Raw genomic sequence first — 24,745 nt, forward strand, 5'->3', positions numbered from 1 at the left:
CCCTGCCTTTCACAATCACCACCACCACCAGCTGATCGCTTCTCTCGTACGTGTACGCACACATTTGTCTGCACGCGATGAAACGCTGCAGTGTGAAGCAAGCTCTACAGCGTACGCTGCATGGACAACATAACCTACTACAGAATTCACAAACCTATACGCTGCGTTACCGGAATTTAGGACTACACGGACGAACAAGAAGAGGCCGAGTGGTGGTCGACGCTAACACTCATGGTAAGTGAATCGCTCGATTTCCTCGAAGTGGCTTGCATGACGTTATTCACTTTTGATTTTACAGCTTCCTTTATCGTACCCTTTAACTAGAATATTGCTGATCTGCTAAAACACGCGATAGTGTGTATTTTACATCCGAAAAGGAGTCGCATTCTGCGACTGCTATAATGGCGTCGCATTTTGCACACGTTTGGCAGTAAGCCAAGGAGTAGAAACCTTTTCTTTTTTTCCTGCACTTAAGGCTCCCGCAAACGTTCGATGATACCGAAGGACATCAGTCTCATCCCAGCAAGAAAAAAAAAAGAAAGAAAATAAATCAGTGGGGATAGCTTGAGCCAGACCCACTGATCGCTATGTATAAAGTGGCCAGACCAGTGGCCAGTGTATCAGTGGCCAGACCATGTCACTGTCTCGAGACTGGGAGGTACCCGGGTTCGAATCCCGGTGCCGGCTGTGCTGTCTGGGGTTTTTCCTGGGTTTTCCTCAGACGCTTTCAGACATATGTCGGCACACTTCCCCTAGAAGTCGGCCCAGGACGCACATTTCCCCAGGGCGTCAGTCGTAACGTTGCTCACATACGTGAGGCCGACAACGGCAAGCCCTTTCACCATCACCACCACCACTGTCTCGATCGTCGTCGTCGTCGTTGGATACCGCTAGGCCCGAGAGGCGACCACTTTGATTGTTGACGCTCCCGCCACACCAGCAAACCTGTATAGCTGTCACAGGTGATGGGTAGCTGTCGCCAGAACCCAATCTGCGTTTGCGGTGGTCGTCGAAGTAACATTGACATTGTAGGGTTGGAGATACAGCGCTTACTTCGCATACGATGGGTGCCGTGATCGATGCCTCGTGTAGAGTTGGCATCTACGTAGCCTTAGTTTAGTCCGTGTGAAACGTTAGAGGGAGCCAGTCTGTGTGGCTGGTCTTCCGCTCCGATGCCAATACAGTGACTTGTTGATCCTGCTGTCAATGTTGTTCGAGTCTGTTTGAGATGCTACAGGAAGCCTGCCCCTGTGGCCGGCCTTCCATTTGATGCCAATACACTCTGTTGATCCTGCTCTACGTTTTTAGGGCGAGGGCAGTACTATTTTGAGCGCCAAAATGATCATATTTCAGGAGGTCTATCACCGACAGTGGGTTCGAGGATCGACAGATCATGCCACTACGAGAGTAGGAACGCACATCGCAGATATTCATATAAGCGGCACGCTCAAACTCACGTTGGATCAGCCGCGGATTCGCGATCGAACGGGGCGACTCGTTATTCGGGACAAGAGCGATGGGGACGGACGACAACCCAGCTCGAAGGAACACGCGGACGTCGTCCTCAAATACAATTTTGCGAGAACCGAACCAATAGGGTTCCCAGCCAGCCGTCCCCGAACCGTCCATGGTCAGATCTGCCCTTCATCGTCGTTCCTGTTCCCGGGAAGGGAGAACAAAACCGTCTTCGTGGTCCGCTAGTTCGGGGTCAGTCGACTTGGCCAATCTATTGTTGTCCTAGGATATTTCAGACGCGGCACCCGATGCATATTGCCGATCGCTGTTTGTTGCCTCTGTGTTGACGATATCCATACCCGATCAAGGGTTAATTTCTTCGCTGTCGGGTGCCGTGGTGATGCCATCCGAGTTGCCTTGGAGCACTGATGCAGCCATCTTTAGGACACTCCAGCGGCGGTGTGCGATGTCTAGAACTTTGCTGAACGACGCCGAAGAATAATCCTGGCACTGCATACAGCAAGCGCATGCGGAGCTCTGAAAAAAAGAGCTGTTTAAGTGGCGAGGATGAGCCCCGAAACGGACAGAACCAGCTGACGCGTCCGCACTCGTCGGCGTCTACAGGGCGAATGTCCCCAGAGCAAGTGACCTTGGAGAGGAGCGATAGAGACACATACACCTCTCTTCGTCTCCTCCTCTGTCTCTCCTGGCATTGAGCACATAGTGGGCTGTCTGCAATCCCAATTTTATGTAGAGAGGCCGGCGTTAAGGCACTACCAGTGCGGATGCGATGTATTGTGGCTACTTTCCGCCTTGGAAGGTCTTTGGTGGGGCACTGGGGTCTATCCCATGTGGGGGTGCCCACAGTAGCTTGTTGGATGCTTCCTATGTATCTGGATACTGCCACGTGTGTGGCGTTGGGGTCGAAGGGGGCTTGTATGGAGGGGGGAAGCTTGTGCGCTTCTGTGGCCAATTTGTCGGCTTGCTCATTGCCTGGGATTCCGACGTGTGATGGTAGCCACTGAAGACCAGAGTTCGAGGTAACTCGTTACTGTAACTAAGTTATTTTTTTGTAACTTGTAACTTAACTTAACTTTCAGAGGAACTCGTTCCTTTTTCAGGTAAATTTGCCAAAGTAACTTAAGTTCCAAGTTACTGTTAACTCGCTTTTCACTCACGTCCACCTATTTTCTTGCTTTCTCTCCGGTTCCTTCATGGCATTTTTTGCCATAAAACGTGATATTCAATCAATGGCAGCAGTTTATTGAGGAAGTAAGAACCGCTGCCATTGAAATAAAGCTAAACCATTCTGCGCCCACGGGGAGTAAGATGCAAAGCGTTCGAATACACCTCTACCAGAGAAACGTCATCATGACATTGGTAGGCAGACTGAAACCAAAACAAATCGGAAGGAGAGGGCTGGGTTCCACGAACGGGCACTTGTTCGCTGCCTCCCATTGAAAGAAAAGCAGGACCGAGGGTCGTGTCCCTTTCAGGGACCATATCGTAATCTCCTCAAGACCGTGACTTTCGGGCGCCAACTTGTTCACCTCTAGCTTCGAGCGTAGTTCAATTCTACCAAATTTGTGGCGCTGTCGAACACTATGACGTCATTTGTTTACAAACAGGAAGAGGTCTATTGTTGGACACCTGCCTGAAAACCTGTGTAAGAGGGTTGCACTCCTACGCAGGCAACTCAAGGTCTAACTCAACTGCTCACGCGCGCTGCACTTGCGTAATGCTATTTTGTGTCCGAAGTAACTTGGAAGTAACTCGTTCTTTTTAAGTAACTCTAACTGCGAGTTACATTTCGGGCTGAAGAACTTCGTTATTAACTTAGTTACATTTTGCACACGGTGACTTAAGTTGTAACGAGTTCTTTTTGACGAGTAATCTATGTAACTTCTCAATCTATGCTGAAGACCGATTTTGAAAGAGTGATCTTCCAGTGTCTGTATAGCGTCTCTGATTTGCCAGGACAGGACGTCCTCAGGTTTATGGTGTTGAAGGCGGGGAAGAGCTGCTCGAGAATCAGAGAGGATTACCACTGCTGGTGGTTGTACTGTTGCTAGTTCTCTTACTGCATGGAGGAGGGCGGGCTGTTCTGCTGTAGTCGAGGAGACTTGCTCTTGGATGCGACTCTTCCACGAAATGTCCAGTACTAAAATGTAGTAGGCTGCAGTGCTGGAGCCAGATCTTTGGTTCACAGATCCGTCGGTGAATTGTTTGAGCTGCAGGTGATATGCTTCCTCGATGAAATCTTTTGCAATCGACTGGGCGACCAGAGATGTTATGTTGTTCTTCTTTCGGATATGGGGAATGGATGTTCTAACTTGGATATTAGAGGCCAGCCATGGTTCTCTGGGACGAGTAGCTGGAGGAAGGGGCTTGGCCAATATCCTGAAGGTATGGAGGAGGTTGCCGAAACGGGAGGAGTGGTGACATTCGATTCGTCTGATTATTTCATTTCCCGCTGGCGTTTTCCTCAGTCTGGGAAACTGAAGAAGGAGCTTTTGGGTGGAGGCCAGACGTAATGGATAGATTTTGCTTCTGCTAACGTTTTGACTTTGCTGGCGGCATGTGGAAGCCCCAAGGCGGGTTTGATGCCTCCATGATCTCCAAATTCTCCATGCCTGTTTTACAGGGGAGGGTGAAAGGCAAGCCATAGAGGATTCTAGAGATGGTAAGAGCCTGGTGCACCAAGAGTAGGGAGTGAAGAGAAGATCCCCATGTGGTTCCACAGTCTCTTTTGTGCATTGCGGCACAGAGTCGCTGCAGCCTCGATGGCACTTAAGTATGGCCTCCAGGATAAGCGTTCGTCAATGATGAGGCCTTCTGTTATATTATTCTGAGGATTCTGTTCTTTGACCCTTGGAATGAGTTATCCGTCTATGTTCAAGATAGCAGGGTATTTCCTTCTCTTCTTGTTGACTATCATGTACGTTGACTTCTCTGCGGAGACGGAGAGACCTACTTTGTCCAGATAGTCTTTGATGGCCGTGAGGGCTTTCTTGATGTGTCTGCTCATCTGAGCGAATTTACGCCCTGTTGTTCATATAGTGAGGTCGCCAGCATAGATGCTAAGGTGTACTGGAGGAGACAAACTGGGGATGGCGAAAGTGAGACCAGCCATCACTGTGTTGAAGATGACCGGGCTAAAAATACTGCCTTGAGGAAGTCCTACTGGCGAGGGTCTTGTACTACTTAGGGTAGTTCCCAGTCGGACTTGCATCGTTCTTCCTTGAAGGAAGCCGAGAATGAAGCGGAATGCACGCCCAGTAATCTTGACGTGTTGTGAGCTGTTGACAACGACTTGAGGTGTGACGTTGTCGAATGCCTTTTTGATGTCAATAAAGGCTGCAAGGAGAGCTTGTCGAGTCTTCTTGGCGTTGTCGGCTGCAGAAGAGAATTCGAGCAGGGTGTCCGAGGTGCAGAGATTATTGCGGAAGCCAGTCATTGTGGATGGAAGAATGAAGCGGGTGTCCAGGTAACATTGCAACCTCGCGAGGACCATTCGTTCCACTACCTTTGCAACGCAAGACGTCAATGAGACTGGTCGAAAGGAGCCCGGTAGAAGCGGGGGTTTCCCTTGTTTGCGGATGGGAACTACTATGGAATGTTTCCAACTTTGTGGGATGGCGCCTGGGGCCCAGACTGTATTGTATTCGGCCAGATGTCGTTCCTGTGCTTGTAGTGTCAGATTCTTGAGAGCTTGATATGTTACACCATCTTGTCCTGGGGTACTACGCCTTGTACTGTAGTGTAAGGCCGCGGATAGTTCATAGAGCGTGAAGGGAGCATCCATGGAACTCGGAGTTTCCTGAGGGAGTTGGGTCGGGGTTTGCGGAACTGGGCCTTGCGTAAAAGTGTCCGGAAAGAGTTCAGCGGCTTCGGTGATTGATATTGAATGGGCTAGTGCAAAGTCCTGAAATGGGTACTTGACCCGAGGTTTGCCCGAGAGTTTGTTTACTATCCTCCAAATTTTTGTTCCTGGGGTATACGGCGTTAAGGAAGCACAGAAACTCTTCCACTGGTGTCATTGGAGAGCCACTGAGTGTGTTCGTAATACTGCCGAGACCTTCTGGTATGCCATTAGGTTGTCCGTAGTAGGGTTTCTGCGGAGTCTCCGTTGGGCGCTTCTGGCTGCCGAAAGCTTGAGGAATTTTAAGTCTGGAAGTGGATGAGCTGCTCTCGTGCTAACTGTGGAGGTTGCACCTTTGAGAGAGGACTGGATGTCTGCTGTGATGTGCCTTTGTTGAGGAGGTCTCTGAAGCGGTCCCAGTTGATTAGAGGGTGGTGGCTGCGTGCTCGTCTAGGGAGTCGCTACATGACATTCGGCAACTTGAGGAAAGTTGGAAAGTGGTCACTTCCCATTGGGTGTCTCCGCTCACGTCACAGAAGACCTGGTGGTCAGACGAATGCATAGGGATGTCGATGGCCGAGTAGGTGCTTCGTGGCCTGTAGAAAGTTGGAGCGCCCGTGTTTGCCACCACTAGTTCCAAGGTATCTATTGCACCAACAATCTCCTTCCCTCGTCGAGATCACTTATCACTGCCCCACAAATGATGGTCAGCGTTAAAGTCGCCACATATAATGAGCTTGCCCTGGCATCTTTGCCTTGATGCACTTGAGGCATTCGCCGAGGAGGTGTGGCGCACAGCGCCAATGTACGTAAACCGACACCATAGTTACTGTAGTATTGTTTATAGTTATGCTTGCGGCTACAAATTCCGCTGTATCGCAACAGATGGCACTGAGGTCGAATTTGCACTGAGGGAGGTTGCTTTTTACTGAGAGAGCCACACATCCAGTAGGGAAGGAGGGCAGACAGGGGCTAACGTACTTGCGGTAGCCTTGTATAGTGGAAGAGTACTTAAGGCCACACTCACTAAGGGCCAGGATTCGAATTTGGCGTTTCCCGAGGAAGAGGGTCAGTTCTTGTTGCTTTTGTTGAAGGCCCCTGCAATTCAAGTGCATAATAGCAGGGGTAGGTTGGTTTGCGGCTGGTGTATTACCCATGTTGGAATGCTCTATGCGTGCAGGTGATGGACATGGTTGCGTGTGACTGCGTTTGGGTGGTTCAGATCGTGAAGTAACCTGTGATGGTATTCTGGAAGGGGATGACCGGTGCAAGGATTGAACGTAGGGTGGCTGCTAGGCTGGGGCAGTCTGCTATGGTATTGATAACAGTGAAAGCAATGCTGATAAAAGACGTTATGGCAGACTGACGTGTTGTTGTCGGTTGCTTTTCTGTGTCTTCCACCTGACGCTCTGCTGAGTCGCGGTTTTGGCGTGGCCGTTTAGAAGGAGTGGGGGCTGCGGGGTTCTGTGTGGTGGGAACCTTTGCATGCTCAGCGATTTTGGTATTGCTTTGACCCTCGACAATCTTGCTGTACGAGACGATCTTCGAAGTGCCAGCGTCCTGTTTGATTGCCCTGCTCTTTTGTGAAAGGAGGGTCCTTGGCTGGGTTGCTGAAGTTTTGTTGTCTGTGCTCTGTGGTTGTGAGGCCGTGGGTGTGGATGCAGGGGCGGAAGTCTTGAGCTGCTGAAGTAACTTTCGTGCTTTGCTTGTGGGGATCTGTTTCTTTAGACTGAGACGCAGTGCAGCAGTCTCCAGTTGTTTGACGGAGCAAGACTTTTTTTTCCACAGTTAGCGCACTTTGTCGCCGATTTGTTGGGGTACTCATTGGCGTCGTGGTTTGACGCGCATGAGACACTTAGCTGGTCGCGGGCACGTGGCGCCGACGTGTCCAAACCGACCACACTTATAGCACTGCGTGGGCTTTGGTCTAAACTCACCGACAGGAAATTTTGTCGCAACAACATGCACGGAGCGGGGCATATGCCCTGTGGCGAACACAAGTTTCACTGAGTCACTGAGCCAGACGTTTCACCCTGGTGACAGTCACCCCCGAGCGAAGACGCTGCGCCAAATCGGCGTCTCTTCCACCAGAAGTTTTTGGTGGTCCACCAGGCTGGTCTGGTGGTCCACCTGGCTAGTCTGGTGGACCAGCAAGCTGGTTTTTGGTAGTGTAGCACAGAGCTCTGGCGGTCCACCAGGCATGTGTGGTGGCTCTGAGATGCGGCTCTGGTGGGCCACCAAGCAATGGCTCGATGATGCACACCGGGTGGACCACTATATTGGCGTATAGGTGGTCCACTGTTTTCCTATGGGAACTGTTTATTACACTGTTTCACTAGGAACTACTGCACCGAGCAAATATTACCTGCTTTTCTTTCAAATTGTCACATATTAATAAAGCAGCACATGATAGCGGGCCGGCGTTGTAGCATGTTGGCCATGGTCAGCTATAACACCCACACTATCAGCCAACATGTATACAGAGCAGTCGGCACTCGGCACAGTGTTGGTTGAAACTTTTTCATCAAAAGGTTTCTCTCAAGAAATGTGTACATTGAGATGTCGAGACGAGACATGGTTAGGGCCTACTTGACACTGGTCGAAATCCCATCCGGATCATTAATCGCTTCATGTCTAGGTCCCCAGAAACAAACCAAAGTCACTAATATATTTACGAAAGTGCAATGTATCAAACTGCAGCAAGTGTCGCGTGATGAAACTATAGCTAACTAGCAGAAATATAGAAATCTAGCGAAACTATAGAAAACTAGCGAAACCTATTGGACACGCCCCACGGTTTTTCTTGTTCTTTGTTTCCTAGTGATGACAATAAACAATAAACAATAAACGTTAACAGCACACATAGTATAAATTAACATCTGGCACACTTTGTACCTTTCTGAAAAATATTGGTGAATTTCCACAGACATCAAGCAAACCTTATAACATGTGGCTGCGACATTTGGGGTGCTAAAAGGAGTCATATCTGCATGATGATACAGTACATAAATGCAGAATAACGTAAAAAAATTAGTGCCCGGTGTTCTTCACAGCTTTTTCAAAATTCCTGGTGAATTTCCCCAAATGTAAAATGCGGCTTCATACGTCTGACTACATGTCACTCTGTGTGCATAAAAGAATAATTTATTCGCTTGCGAGCAGAAGTTGCAATGAAATATGTTCGGTCAAGATGATCGGTGCACTTGATAAGCACAACAACTAGACATGCAATAACAGTTCCGTAATATTAATATTAACCAAAAACAACATGCATCAAGAACTTCCTGTGGCACTCTGTGTAACAATATGACAATTTTCTTGTCATCATTCTTTGTATTTCGTTTCATTTTGTTGTAGACAAAACCTACCTGTAACCCTATACTGTAAACCTGTATACCCTATCACATCACCTCAACTAGCATCCCCAACGCACTCTCCTGTACAACCTCAGCCAGCATGTACACGATGTCTTGCAACAGCCCGGCCAGCATCTTCTCTCTCCTTTGCATCACCCCACCCGGCATCTCCTATTTCCCTTACATCGCCCCATCCGGCACCTCCCGTCCCCCTTGCATCACGCCACCCGGTATCTCCTATCCCCCTTGCATCGCCCCATATGACATCTCCACGCTCTGTTGCATCTCCCCATCTGGCATCTGTGCTCTCTGTTGCGTCTCCCCAGCCACACTACAGTGAAGCTGCTGGTGAAAGTGTGCCTCATCAAGGTGAGCCCTTTAGGAATCTAATAATGCTTAGTGGACCAGTAGTCTGGATTTAGGTTACACTAAATTTTTACTGTTTTTCTTCATACAGGATCTCCTGATGACACCAACAGCGTTTCGCTTTCTATCGGTATAGAGAGCACAGATGGCACGGTAAGATAGGACACAGTTGTAAAGTTGTATTTTATATGAGAAATTTCAAGTTTATAAATATCACAACAAAAAGCTAGGCATTGACAGGACATGAAGCTGAACCTCCTGGTCAGTACTGGGTGCATTGATGGCACTGCTGCAGTGATTCCCAAACTGTGTGACCCATCAAAAATATAAAACATACTGGTGCGACTCTCCTCTTTTTGTGATATAATAAAGTATTCGATATCAGCACATTAAGCTTTACACAAACTTGGCGCTGATTTTTTTTTTACATTTCATATGGTCAAATCAGCTGGGCCAGGTACCACTGCAAAAAAAAAAAAAAGTCTGTTCTTGGTAACTAAATGTGAGCTTCTTGTTGTTTTTTTTTTTTTCTGGCGGAGGGAGTGCAGTCTGCACACATGAAAACAAAGATTCAGCGCACAAAGCTCACATGAAGTTTCAACATCACAGTTCTCCCCCTTCCAACACAACATCAGGAGGCTCTAGGCATGAGTCGTTGCATCAGCACATTTTTCTGCGTAATTTGAACTGCACAAATGTGGCATGTCGTGCTATGAATCATCCAGTTTGCAATTTCACCGGTGGTTCTTGGGTTACCAGAAAGGACTCCTGTAAGACGGAGGAAATCACAGTGACCGCACATTTAACTATGGCACTTAGGTTGCTGATGTGCTCTGATCGTCGGCTACCTGGTGTTTGTCGTTATTGTACATCCCTGTCATGTGCCTTACCACCATGTTGCTGTTTGTTCAGGTGTATGCTGGCTCAGGTGTGTGGATATCCAAAGCTACTTGGGAAAAGGTGCACAGTTATAAAGACGATTCAATGTTCGTCAAACATGGAGCGCTGCCCATATGGTCACCGCCTATGCTTTCACGAAAGAGCGTGACAGGCGCTCTGTCTAATCGTGCAAAATCGGAAGGGGCTCAGCAGCCACATGAACCATTGACCCTCCACAAGCTGGATGCTCTTTATGGTGAGTTCATCGATCTACCAGGTCTTTTACAAATCATAACATTTTTTATCATAAGGCTATTAGTGCAATGCCTCACTATCCATGACACAAGAAAACGATGCAGAGACGAGGACAGACAGAAACACATAAACCAGGCATTGACTCACACCTGATTTATTGAAATGACGGAAAAGCAATGCAGAAACATAGCACATGCGCATACCCGGCAGCAAAATAAAATTCATTCCCCCTTGTCCCTTTCGCGTTCCACACACCCACCACGGAAAGCGAGCCTGAGAAACAAAGCTATTATCTGTTACCAAGAAATGTGGGTTCTTTTGGCAACAACATGGTAAGGCTGACGACACATCTTTCTTTTCACCAGCACGTTGTGTAAAATATGCTGCAATTGTCTCACGTGCGGTCTCTTGGTAAGAGGCACTGATGATGGACATACTACAGAAGTTTCTTATGTCATGGATCTGCCCAGATCTACAGCATTTTGTGTAATGCCTGCCTAATCACGATTGCCTGTGGTGCGGTTCATGAGTCAGTGCGTCTGGGCATCTGCTACATTTTGGTACACAGTAGCTTGTAACAAGTTTCGTTTGATGTGTAACCTCCCAACTTCTGATTTTTCAGGCATGTACGACAGTCGCCATGGAGAGACTGCCACGGAGAGACTGCCATGGAGAAAGAACAAAAAAAGAGCGGCAGCGAAGGCTAAATTATTTCCTCTCCCAGAAAATGTGCGATTTGAGGAGAAGGAAATACAGGCGTATGGACAAACACGAGGTTTGGTGCTTTTTTTCTACAGCTTCACTACACACTCGGCTGTTTGCTGCAAGTAGCTTTGCCACAGCAGTCCACCAAGCTTTCACCGCAGAAGCACCAAGCACAGTACATCACCCCACACAGATACATGATTTGCTGTTTGAACTTTTGCTGGCCCACCACAAAACCATCGACAGTGGTGTGCCACCAAATTTCCTCGTGGCCCACTGGTCTGCAAGGGTTTCTGGTGGTCCACTGCAATTTCTTGTGGTTCACTAGACCACCCGAATTCCTGGTGGCCCACGTCCCGAATTACGTGCTGGTGGTCCACCAGATTATATGTCTGGTGGAATTTTCAATAGGGTAGCGGGGAACCAGTCTCCTCAACTGCAGCAGAGCTGTGTGCCATCCTGCATACTGCCATTGCGGCATCCAAGTACTCCACTCCAAATACAGTCATCTTTACTGACTCCGTATCTGCTCTTCATCAGCTCATAGACCTTGACACCTCATCGATTCTGGTGGATACCGCTCGTGCTGCGATCAGTCTTGCCTCCCAGCAAGGCATCAGCATTACGCTACGGTGGATTCCGTCACATGTTGGGATCCCAGGTAATGAGGAAGCAGACTTCCTAGCCCATTCAGCCCACTACACACCTGGCTGTGCATTTCCTATTCCCTCCCAACCTGACCTCAAGCCTGCAATTGACAGAATCCTCACCTCCTTCTCCCAGGACATAACACAACCAATAGTTCCCAAGCGCAATCGACTACACACACGTGGCCTTGACCGACCTACGGCACAGTCATACATCGACTACGCACCAACTCAGCAAAGACACACAAGTTGCGCTATCGATTCAATCTCGTGCCCTCGGACCTCTGTCCAACCTGTGCTGATGATGAGGAAACTCTCTTCCACATCCTGTTCGACTGTGCGGGCTATCACCTAACATCTCTCTCGACTGCTTAACGGCTCAGCCACTATCAAGGACTATGTCTTCGGAGACTACTCCCACGCTGCAGCCTTGGCCTCCTTCCTCAAGTAGACCAATCTCCATCTCCGTCTTTAACTCCCCCTCCCTTTCCCCTTTTCGGCCCTGAAACCGCCTTTTTTTTGCTGTTTTCCCCTTTCCCCTGCCCCGTCTTCCCCTTCCCTCCCCGTTCGTCATGACGTTGCCCGCACTTCTGCGAGGCCAACTTCGGCATGGGGTTTTCGCCACCACCACCACCCACATTCTTCTCCTGCGCTATGAAGAGAAGAGATGTGTTTCTCCGTCGCTCCTCTCCAAGGTCACTTGCTCTGCGGGCATTCACCAGTCCTCCACAGGTAACCGAGGATGCGGCTGTAGAGTATGTACCACTACGCCAATCTACAACGTTGCAAGCTCATTGGCCTAGACTGCGTGCGCGCTCCGATTGGTCGAGAATGTTTTGAAATCGCATTTTCTACGCGCGCATGTGCATGCAGCGTCCCGGCGGCCGTTTCAACAGTTTCCGCATAGTTTCGAAATAGCTCGCATCGGCCGCCACGGCGTCCGTCGTCTTGTGTTCCGTGTTTCGGTGATATCAATTGGCGGAACAGTTTGTGATTCTACGCGTGTTGTGCTGTTTCTGGACACGACTATTATCCCACGTACAGTCTATCAACTACGGAACTGGAATGCTTCGTGGGTTGGAGCGGTTGGAGAGTGAAGAACGCGTTCGGGCGCCGTTGGATTTTGAGGACTCGCAACAAAGACAGGTTTACGATTACGTGCCACGCAAGTGCCTTCCGCTCTGCAAGCAACGAAAGAAGATGCTCATCATAAAATCGGCCGGCACGGCGTCCTCTTGTGTTCCGTGTTTCAGTGCTGTCAATCGGTGGAACAGTTTGTAGAAGTATTCGCTGCTTTATTCGTGCGTCGATGTGATTCAACGTGTGTTGTGCTGTTCCTGGACACGACTGCTATCCCACGAACAGTCTATCAAGTCCGGAACTGGAATGCTTCGTGAGTTGGAGCGGTTGGAGAGTGAAGAACACGCTCGGGCCGTGTCGGATTTCGAGGGCTGTGTTCGTTTTACTTCAAGTTCGAACTTAGTTACAGTGCGTCAACAACGCAGTGGACTTTGTATTCACAGTCCACCCATGTATCAGATCTTTGAATCAGTGCTTTGTGTCAAATAAATATTTCTTTTAGCCAAAAGAAGCTTCAGTTATTTTGAATATCGGGTAACGGCGGTAGGCGTAAAATCCGGTAGAAGTCGATGGTAGCCAGAACCGGCCGAAAGCTCAGCCAAAGTTAAGACTCCTGATTGGCCGACTGGCATTGCATAATTTCTACAACGTTGCACTCTCATTGGTCGTGTGCCCAGTGTTGTGTGAATTATCTCAAACTATGGGCTCTATGGGGAGCTGTTGGAGCCTGCATTCACCCCGTAGACGCCGACGAGACCGGACGCGTCCGCTCTTTCGCTTCGTTTCGGGGGTTATTCCCGCAGCTTAAACAGCTCTTTCAAGAGCTTCGCATGCGCTTCCTGTATGCAGTGCCAGGATTATTCTTCGGCATCGTCCAGCAAACTTTCAGACATCGTACACCGCCGCCGGAGTGGCCTATAGATGGCTGCATCAATGCTCAAAGTCAACGCGGATGGCATCACCATGGCGTCCGACAGCGAGGAAATCAACTCCTCATGGGACATGGATATCGTCGACACAGAGGCACCAAACAGCGATTGGCATTCTGAATCGGATGCCGCGTCTGTAGCATCCCAGGACAACAACAGCTTCGCCGAATCGACTGACCGTGAACTAGCGGATGACGAAGACGGATTTGTTCTCCCTTCCCGGGAACAGAAACGACGACGAAGGGCAGCTCGCCGGTTTAGTGGCTCAAGCGACGACACTGTAAAAAGTGTCAACAGAGTGACCACCCGACATGTCGATCACGGATTAACTGTGCTTTTCCGGCCCGTTGGTAAGCAGAGCAGCGTTTCTTGTTTCCGTCTCCTACAGCTAGAAGAATTCATCGCATCTGAAGCTCCCAATGACCTCTCAGAAATCCGTGTGAGCCACGCTAAGAACATAACAGCAGTCGATGAGAGAACCCAGAGAGGAGTAAACAAATCCCTTGGACTCTCGCGTCTCTGTGCCACACCTGTTAGTGTTTTTCTACCGGTCGCCAAACAGGGAGTAAGACAGATATCCCACATTGGACACGCTCCGATCTAGCACTGAGAACGAGGCTTAGACGGAAGTGAGCACTCTCTCCAACAACTGCGGGGGGGGGGGGATACCCCCCCGCGCGTATAATATGTACTGACGTAACCTAACCTAACCTCACTAAGGAATTTGCAAATTACAGCGCAATTTATTACTAGCGTACGCGCGACTTCCGGTTAGCCTTGTTCCCAGGAGGGGGGTCCGATATGGGAATTTTGCAATTTCGGCAAAACAGGCCACAGCGGGCATCATTAGTGTTTCGCACAGGCTCCAACAGCTCCCCATAGAGCCCATAGTTTGAGATAATTCACACAACAGTGGGCACACGACCAATGAGAGTGCAACGTTGTAGAAATTATGCAATGCCAGTCGGCCAATCAGGAGTCTTAACTTTGGCTGAGCTTTCGGCCGGTTCTGACTACCATCGACTTCTACCAGATTTCACGCCTATCGCCGTTACCCGATATGCAAAATAACTGAAGCTTCTTTTGGCTAAAAGAAACATTTATTTGACACAAAACACTGATTCAATGATCTGATACATGGGTGGACTGTGAATACAAAGTCCACTGCGTTGTTGACGCACTGTAACTAAGTTCGAACTTGAAGCAAAACGAACACAGCCCTCGAAATCCGACACGGCCCGAGCGTGTTCTTCACCCTCCAACCGCTCCAACTCACGAAGCATTCCAGTTCCGGAGTTGATAGACTGTTCGTCGTGGGATAGTAGTCGTGTCCAGGAACAGCACAACACACGTTGAATCACATCGACGCATAAATAAAGCAGCGAACGCTTCTACAAACTGTTCTGCCGATTGACATCACTGAAACACGGAACACAAGAGGACGCCGTGCCGGCCGATTTTATGATGAGCATCTTCTTTCGTCGCTTGCAGAGCGGAAGGCACTTGCGTGGTACGTAATCGTAATCCTGTCTTTGTTGTCTGTCCCCAAAATCCAAAGGCGCCCGAACGCGTTCTTCACTCTCCAACCGCTCCAACCCACTAAGCATTCCAGTTCCGTAGTTGATAGACTGTACGTGGGATAATAGTCGTGTCCAGGAACAGCACAACACGCTTAGAATCACAAACTGTTCTGCCGATTGACATCACCGAAACACGGAACACAAGGCGACGGACGCCGTGCCAGCCGATGCGAGCTATTTCGAAACTATGCGGAAACTGTCGAAACGGCCGCCGGGACGCTGCACGCACATGCGCGCGTAGAAAATGCGATTTCAAAACATTGTCGACCAATCGGAGCGCGCTCACAGTCTAGGCCAATGAGCTTGCAACGTTGTAGATTGGCGTAGTGGTACATACTCTACAGCCGCATCATCGGTTACCTGAGGAGGACTGTTTCGCATACGTCTCTCAGTGACGCCGATTTCGCGCAGCGTCTTCGCTCGGGGGTGACTGTCACCAGAGTGAAACATCTAGGAAAAAGTGACTCAGTGAAACTTGTGTTCGCCACAGGGCCCCCATGCCCCGGTCCGTGCATGTTGGTGCGACAAAATTTCCTGTAATTTCCTGTCCTGTTCCGACTGGTAACTACCATAAGTAGTAGAGCCCTGCACGGGCCCGCGGGCCGAGCCGGGCTTGTTATTGGCTGTGTGCTCAGGGCAGGGCCGACAAAATACGCTAGCACCGCGGTCCGGGCCGGGCCCGGGCCGACAAATATGTTTCCGAGAGTCAGGCCCGGCCGGGCCGACAAATATGTTTCCGAGAGTCAGGCCCGACCGGGCCACGCAGCTAATTGCACACAATGGAGATGCATTAGTTCATATCATCATGCGCATGCGTCATTCCTGTGCATATTTTGCAAAGACAAGCAAGGGATACTGCATTAGGCATATGATTCGACCCACATTGCTCGTCACTCCTCACGTATTTCACAATCACTTGGCAAAGCTTGGTGAGAGGGGTATGGACTGGGAGAAGGAGTTTGTCGATTGCATCCTTTACCTCCGCAAAATCTTGACAGTGTAACGATAACGCCCATGCCCGCGTACGTTCTGGATTTAATTTGGTCTGGTGCGGCTATGGTGTTAAACCACCATCACTTGTATGTTTGTCTTCTCTACTTATAAATTTACTGATAAATTTGTTTGGTAATCGCCAGAAACGCGTATGTCGCGGCTGGAAATACTATGCCGGGATCTACTCGCCGGGTCACCGGGCCGGGCTCTAGTCACTGGGTCACCGGGCAAGGCCGGGTCGGGCCGCATAAAAATATGAAGGTTATGAAGGGCCGCATAAATATGAAGGGCCGCATAAAAATATGAAGGCCATTTTTCGATGCGCCCGTACCGGGTCGGGCCCGGACAAGTCGGCCCGTGCAGGGCTCTACTAAGTAGTACAAGACTCTCGCCAGCAGGACTGCCTCAAGGCAGTATCCTTAGCCCGGTCAGCTTCAACACAGTGATGGCTCGTCTCACTTTTGCCATCCCCAGTTTGTCTCCTCCAGTACACCTTAGCATCTACGCTGACGACCTCACCATATGGACAGCAGGGCGTAAATTCCCTCAGATGAGCAGACACATCCAGAAAGCCCTCACGGAAATCAAAGACTATCTAGACAAAGTAGACCTCTCCGCCTCCGCAGAGAAGTCAACGTACATGATAGTCAACAAGAAGAAAAGGAAAGACGCAGCCATCTTGAACATAGATGGAGAACTCATTCCAAGGGTCAAAGAACAGAAGCTACTCGGCCTCATCATTGACGAACGCTTATCCTGGAGGCCATACTTGAATGCCATCGAGGCTGCAGCGACTCTGTGCCGCAATGCACAAGAGAGACTCTATGGAACCACATGGGGATCTTCTCTTCACTCCCTACTCTTGGTGCACCAGGCTCTTAGCATCTCTAGAATCCTCTACGGCTTGCCTTTCACCCTCCCCTGTAAAACAGGCATGGAGAAACTGGAGATCATCAACCGTGGAGGCATCAAAACCGCCTTGGGGCTTCCACAAGCCGCCAGCAACGTCAAAACGTTAGCAGAAGCAAAATCTATCCATTACGTCTGGCCTCCACCCAAAAGCTCCTTATTCAGTTTCTCAGACTGAGGAAAACGCCAGCATAAATGAAATAATCAGACGAATCGAATCCCACAACTCCTCCCGTTTCGGCAACCTCCTCGATACCTTCAGGATATTGGCCAAGCCCCTTCCTCCAGATATTCGTCCCAGCGAACCATGGCGGGCCTCTAATATCCAAGTTACAACATCCATTCCCCATATCCGAAACAACAACATGTCACCTCTGGTCGCCCACTCGATTGCAAAAGATTTCATCGAGGAAGCATATCACCTGCAGCTCAACGAATTCACCGACAGATCTGTGAACCAAAGATCTGGCTCCAGCACTGCAGCCTACCACATTTTAGTACTGGACATTTCGTGGAAGGGTCGCATCCAAGAGCAAGTATCCTCGACTACAGCAGAACAGACCGCCCTCCTCCATGTAGTAAGATGACTAGCAACAGCACAACCACCAGCAGTGGTAATCCTCTCTGATTCTCGAGCAGCTCTTGCCCGCCTTCAACACCCTAGACCACTCTTTCAATATCAGTCTTCAGCATAGATTGAGAAGTTACATAGATTACTCGTCAAAAAGAACTCGTTACAACTTAAGTCACCGTGTGCAAAATGTAACTAAGTTAATAACGAAGTTCTTCAGCCTGAAATGTAACTCGCAGTTACTGAGTTACTTAAAAAAAGAACGAGTTACTTCCAAGTTACTTCGGACACAAAATAGCATGAGCGCAGAAAAAAACAGCGCGCGTGAGCAGTTGAGCTAGACCTTGAGTTGCCTGCGGAGGAGTGCAACGCTCTTAGACACGTTTTCCTTTATGTCCAACAATAGACCTCTCCCTGTTTGTAAACAAATGACCTCGTCGTGTTCGACAGCGCCCAAATTTGGTAGAATTGAACTACGCTCAAAGCTAGAGGTGAACAAGGTGGCGTCCGAAATTCACGGTCTTGAGGAGATTACGATATGGTGCCTGAAAGGGACGCGACCCTCGGTCCTGGTTTTCTTTCAATGGGAGGCAGCGAACAAGTGCCCGTTCGTGGAACCCAGCCCTCTCCTCCCGATTTGTTTTGGTTTCTGTCTGTCTACCAATGTCGTGATGACGTTTCTCTGGTAGAGGTGCATTCGAACGCTTGCATCTTACTCCCCGTGGGCGCACAATGGTTCAGCTTTATTTCAATGGCAGCGGTTCTTACTTCCTCAATAAAATACTGTCATTGATTGAATATCACGTTTTATGGCAAAAATGGCATGAAGGAACCGGAGAGAAAGCAAGAAAATATGTGGACGTGAGAGAAAAGCGAGTTAAAAGTAACTTGGAACTTAAGTTACTTTGGCAAAGTTACCTGAAGAAGGAACCAGTTCCTCTGAAAGTTACCGCGGCGCAAAAGTACCGAGTTGAGTTACAAGTTAGAAAAAAAAAACTTAGTTACAGTAACGAGTTACCTCGAACTCTGGTCTTCAGTGGCTACCATCACACGTCGGAATCGCAGGCAATGAGCAAGTCGACAAATTGCCCACAGAAGTGCACAATCTTCCCCCCTCCATACAAGCCCCCTTCGACCCCAACGCCACACACGTGGCAGTATTCAGATACATAGGAAGCATCCAACATGCTACTGTGGGCACCACCACATCGGATAGACCCCAGTGCCCCACCAAAGAGCTTCCAAGGCGGAAAGTAGCCACAATACATCGCATCCGCACTTGTAGTGCCTTCACGCCGGCCTCTCTACATAAAATTGGGATTGCAGACAGCCCACTATGCGCTCAATGCCAGGAGACTGCCGACCTAGAGCATATCCTCCTACACTGTACCTCCTACGAAGAAGAAAGAAGCTCCCTTCAGCGATCCCTACGGCATGAAGGCAAAGCACACGCTATATTAACGGACATCACGCACCCACAAGGCACCTACAATGAAAGGGGCAGAGTGAGAGACACCCTACTCCAATTCATGGAGGACACTAGACTTTTCAACATCTACCCTCCCCCTCTCTCTACTTTATTTCCTCTTTCCCTTCCCCAAGGAAACGAAACGTGCCGCCTTCTTGAGCAGGCAGACCTTGTTTCCACTTCCTCTACATCAACGTCACCCCCCCCACACACACACACTCCCCCGCGCCGTTTGCACAACCTTCTCCTGCGCTACGAAGAGAGATGTATGTTTCTCCATCGCTCCTTTCCAAGATAATTGCTCTGCGGACATTCACCCTGTAGACGCCGACGAGTGCGGACGCGTCAGCCGTTTCTCTCCGTTTCGGGGCTTATCCACGCCGCTTAAACAGCTCTTTTCAGAGCTTCGCATGCGCTTCCTGTATGCAGTGCAGAGATTATTCTTCGGCATCGTCCAGCAAACTTCTAGACGTCGCACACCGCAGCTGGAGTGTCCTAAAGATGGCTGCATCAGTGCTCCAAGGCAACTCGGATGGCATCACCACGGCGTCCGACAGCGAAGAAATCAACCCTTGATGGGGTATGGATATCGTCGACGCAGAGGCAACAAACAGCGATCGGCAATCTGCATCGGATGCCGCGTCTGAAATATCCCAGGACAACAATAGATTGGCCGAGTCGACGGACCCCGAACCAGCGGACGACGAAGACGGTTTTGTTCTCCCTTCCCGGGAACAGGAACGACGAAGGGCAGATCTGACCATGGACGGTTCGGGGACGGCTGGCTGGGAACCCTATTGGTTCGCTTCTCGCAAAATTGTATTTGAGGACGACGTCCGCGTGTTCCTTCGAGCTGGGTTGTCTTCCGTCCCCATCACTCTTGTCCCGAATAACGAGTCACGCCTTTCGCTCGAGAATCCGCGGCTGATCCAACGTGAGTTTGAGCGTGCCTCTTCCGCTTATATGAATATCTGCGATATGCGTTCCTACTCTCGTAGTGGCATGATCTGTCGATCCTCGAACCCGCTGTCGGTGATAGACCTCCTGAAATATGATCATTTTGGCGCTGTCCCTGTGCGTGCTTTCGTCTCTCCTCACCTGACGTGTGTCAAAGGCATGCATCTCTCGCGTTGTAGACTTGTCCTTGTCGGCGGTCGACCTTCTCGATTTGTTTATTCCCTGCGATGTCCTCTCTGTTTAACGCTGCGGCAGGCTTGTTAACGCCGTCGAATCTCCCATTGGCTGCGTCATTGTTACTTTTATGGGACAAACCCGCCCGCTCGAGGTCTAAGCTTGGCCGTGTATCTTTCCGGTGGATGACTTCATTCGGCGCCCTTTGCAGTGTGCACAGTGCAGGCGCTTCTGTCATCGCGCTAAGTCATGTCGTTCTGCTGTTCGCTGCAAGAAGTGTTCCCTTGATCATTCGGACTCGGTATGTCGGGCTTCTCAGCTCTCTTGTTGCCTCAGCAGAAGTCCGTATGCGACCGATTCGGATTCCGTCCGGCGAGGGAGTCCGAGCTCTCCGTCTTACACACTACGGATACTAACCCGTGCTCGCGCGCTGAAACCGTGAATATTATCTCGTCACGTTCTGCGTCTTCTTCATACAGCGCTGTTTCCTCTGCCGGCATTTACCATTTTCCTTGTCGGGATGACCTGGTTAAGCTTATCGATGCTTGCATCTCTGAGGCTCTCGAGAAGTTGTTGCGTCCCCCTGCTCCAGAGGATGCTGACGCCGCCCCGTATCCAGTTGGTGCTTCCCCTCCCCCTACTGTCCCTTCTGCTCCTAGCTCTCTTTCTGCTGCCGCCTCCGGTTGCGCTACCCCTGCTGTATGCCCTCCTCTGCCTCCTCCTTCGCTTCCCCCTGCTTTCCACGAGCCTCCTCCTGAGCCCATGGTGAGGTCTGCTTCGCAAGACTGTCCTTCTGCCAAGAGTGTAGGTGTGCCCTCACCTCCTTCTCCTTCTCAGCACAAAAAGGCCTGCCAAGTCCCCAAGGACCTTCTGGCTCAAATTGTCAAGTCGAGTATTGCTTCTGATGGTCCTCCTTAAAACCCTTCAGTGGAACTGCCGCAACGTCTTGACCTCGCTCATTGACCTTCATGTGCGAATCTGTACTTACTCCCCTCACATAGTGTGTCTGTAGGAATATTGGCTTCTTTCTGGCGACGCCTTCTCCATCCCTGGCTTCTCTACTTTCCGCTGTGACAGGGACAACAGGCGTGGTGGGGGCCTCGTCACGCTTGGTAGCTCTGCCCTCGCCTCATCATCATGTACCCCAGCTGCAGAGCTTCTTCTAGTCCAGCTCTGCGCCCCATGTGGGCTTCCCCGGTTTTTTTTTTTTTTTTTTTGCTAATGCGTACTGCCCTGGCGGTTTCGTCGACGAGGCTGTCTTTGATTCCGCCCTTGCTTCTTGCTCGTCCAATATCGTCCTATTGGGCGACTTCAACTCCCACCATTTTCCATGGGACTATCGCACTGACCCCCGCGGCCTGCGTTTGTACGCCTGGGTCACAGCAAACTCCCTTGCGCTGGCCAACTCGCAGCACTCAACGTTCTTCCGCAATCGCCAATCATCCTCCATTGCCATTTCTTTCTTCTCTGATCCCTGTCTCATCGCCTTTTGGCAGCCACTCCACATCGTGTCAATAGCGACCATGTGCCTCTTCTCTTCATGGTTGACTCCGCCTCTTTTTCATCTGCCCCATGTGCTCAGTGTGTGTCATTTTGTCCAGTTATCCTCCCAGGTGGCCTACCTCAACCAGCACCTCCTGCAGGACGTGTGCGACATTACCTCCAGCTCACTGTTCCTCTCGGCCGTCACGGAGTCTGTCTCTGCCGCGTCCTTCTCCAGCGTGAAGCGCACTAGTTGCCCGCTCCCCGCCTGGTGGAATGTGTCCTGCGCCCGTTCTCTCCCCCTGCGCAAAGCTGCTAGGAAGAAGCTCCTCCACAACACCTGCCCTCTCAACTGGGTGCTTACAAGCGCCTCAAGCCTTCCTTCAAGCTCGCCGTTTCCAAGGCTATATCTGAGCACTGTTTCTCTCTGCATTCCCATGTGTCGTTTTCCATGCGTCGCGGCTCCCTCTATCGTTTGCTTCGTCGCGCTCCCTCCCGCCAATGAGCGCTCCTTCCACGACCTTTCCATCCTGTCCGATATATGCTTCCTCCTGAATGAGCGCGCCCGTGATCTCGAGCGCCGCTTTACCAATACGCTGCCGTGGCGCGCTCTTAGTTTCCAGTTGTCCGCTCCCAAGGGATATGTCCCTGTTTCCCTTGACGACCACGATCCGCACATCCACGCATTCTGCCCCTCTGCTCCCGTCCACGACAAAGTGTCTATCAGACTTCTCAAGTGTGTGTGGTCCTCCCACCCGTCCCTTCTCGTGGGGATTGTCAATGTCTCCCTCCGGGACTGTTGGATTCCTGTCCAGTGGAAGCTCTCGTGAGTGGTCTTTATCCGCAAGAATCACCTTAAAGGTAGTGTCCGGAACAAAAACATAGTTGAGCTGGTGGTGTGTATGGAATCGCGGTAGCTTAAAATTAATGTCACCGAAAAGTTTTCTTCAGAAACGCTGAAAAACATTTACAAACTTGGTTTAACAGAAAAGCGCAGTCTGCTCCGAGCAGCACCATGTATTCGGGCAACAATGTGCGTAACAACGTCTCTGGCGTCTGTTTTGGTCACATGATTGCGCACATGAATGGAATGTCAGTTTGTTGTTGATCACTTTGGCGTGACGATTGTGACCGTGTAGCTATCCTGTTTTATCCGTTTCGTCCACTTTGATCTATAACATGGTTGGTGTAAGTTGTGCTTCGGTCTACTGTACGAGGACTTCAGTGAAAGATCCGACGCTCTCGTTTTTTTCTTTTTCCGAGTGAGGCGGAATTACGGAAGGCATGGATAGATGCCTTGGGCAAACCGCCGGACTGGAAGACGGCGAAAGCGGCAAGAGTTTGTTCCGCGCATTTCTCCAGCTGTGGCTTTGAGATGCTTTGAGAGGCTTTGAGAACTGATCGCTTCAAGTTCCAGTTCGGTCTGGTGAAATCTCCGAGGAATTTGAAGCGTGGGGCTGTTCCTCTTGGCTGTGACGAGCTGTCGCCAGCAGACGAATGCGTGGAGCTCACGAAACGACGACGAAAGGATGTGATATCAGAATATATCTCGTTATTGGTAAACTGCAACAGCTGTGTTTGCAGATCGTTGAAGACGCTGCGAGGGAATATGAGCGCTGACATGGAAATCACCGAAGAGTGTGTTGAAACAGGTAATGTTCCATAGCTTTGTGGAGTTCCAGGGAACCCAGCACTCTTCATGCATTTCGTTTTTCACACTCTATTTTTCATATGTGACCCGTGACTGAGTCGTTTAGCTAAAATCGCACGAACAAAGCGAGCATACAATATTTGTGTTTAGTGCGTGTGCTTTTTGCTTTTGGTGCGTGTGTCACAGCATTTGCTCTATATTATGCAGTTTACAATATATTTCTGCAGGCTCCTACAGAAGCTATCCAGTCACAGGCACTTCACATCTCAGTTTCTACAGATAGTGACCTCTTTGCCATCCTGCTCTGTGACAATGCCTGTTGACCTGAGCTGGCAAGAACAGTTTACGGAGGTCAGTCGCAACATGCTTCACATGTCACGTTGTTTTGCTTGGAGTCATGTTGAGTAACATGTCTATCCCCTCAGATGCCTCAGTCCCCACACGCCCCATGGTCTATCATCACAGGCTCTTCTTTCACTGAGACGATCGCAGCACGGCGCTTGGGGCAACTCCCATAGTTGGCTGGGCTGCAAGGGGTCGACATGCCGGCTGGGCTTTTTACACGGCTGGCCAGCCGTAGAAGGACCTTGTGGGTGCCGTGATGACGGTCACTGGTTTCATATGTGCCGCTGGGAGGCTGGTCGGGCTACAGCCGTTGATGGAGTCCAGTAGATCTCGGGAAATGCGGGAAAGCCGACTGGATGGTTCTGCGTTGACGTAGGGCGCCCATGGGGTACAGGATGTTTGTGGCGGTTATGTCGTCGGTGTGGGCGTCATGTAGTGCTTGTAGCATGCTCCCTCGGGCAGCTGCAGTCGCTTGGCGGGTGTCGCGTAGATGCAGCATGGTTTCCGGCAAGCTGGACGCACGGGGCTGTTGATTTTTCCACGCTTGACCTGGCGAGCATACGTCCGGGCGGTTGCACTTCGGATTGAGAGCGGCAGCGCTGCCTCTCGGCGGCCGAGGTCAGAGGTGAGGCAGGGCAGTGCCGGGGGCCATGGGTCCATCGGGATGAAGATCCAGATATGTGTATTGATGGTTTTCTTTATTCAGCTCGCTGTGGACTGGGCTCTGTAGGGGGAGGGGGGGCAGCTTTTGCGATGCCTGTCTGCAAAGTTGGTCGGCGACTTCGTTACCGGGAATTCCCGTGTGGCTAGGCACCCATTGAAGGGCTACAGTGATGCCTGCGTCGCGCAGAGCTTGAATTTTGCTTCTGAACCGGCTGGCGCAGTGGCATTGATTATGGTGATTGAGGATGCGGGCAAGGGCTCCTCTTGAGTCTGTGATGAAGATGGCCTTTGTGGGGGCTCTTTTGCCTACAGTGTCCAATGCCTTTTTGATGGCTAGCAGCTCAGCCTCTATAGATGGGAGGGTTCGGGCGATGGCTTTGGCGCAGGAGACGTTGAGAGCAGGTGCATGGTGGGCGAT

General features: G+C 50.3%; 1 protein-coding gene across 1 annotated transcript; it reads left to right on the forward strand.

Annotated features, from left to right (window-relative positions):
• The first annotated feature begins 20,489 nt into the window (after positions 1-20,489).
• LOC135392214 (uncharacterized) lies at positions 20,490-21,104 on the forward strand. The gene has a single exon (XM_064622934.1). The coding sequence runs from the start codon at positions 20,490-20,492 to the stop codon at positions 21,102-21,104; it is 615 nt and encodes a 204-aa protein (XP_064479004.1).
• Positions 21,105-24,745: the final 3,641 nt, after the last annotated feature.

This window comes from Ornithodoros turicata, chromosome 1, assembly GCF_037126465.1.
Source record: "Ornithodoros turicata isolate Travis chromosome 1, ASM3712646v1, whole genome shotgun sequence".
NCBI classification, from domain to species: Eukaryota; Metazoa; Arthropoda; class Arachnida; order Ixodida; family Argasidae; genus Ornithodoros; species Ornithodoros turicata.

Bases quoted from the DNA above. Each gene is read 5' to 3' on its own strand.
- LOC135392214 (XM_064622934.1), top strand. From the start codon at position 20,490: ATGTCGGGCTTCTCAGCTCTCTTGTTGCCTCAGCAGAAGTCCGTATGC.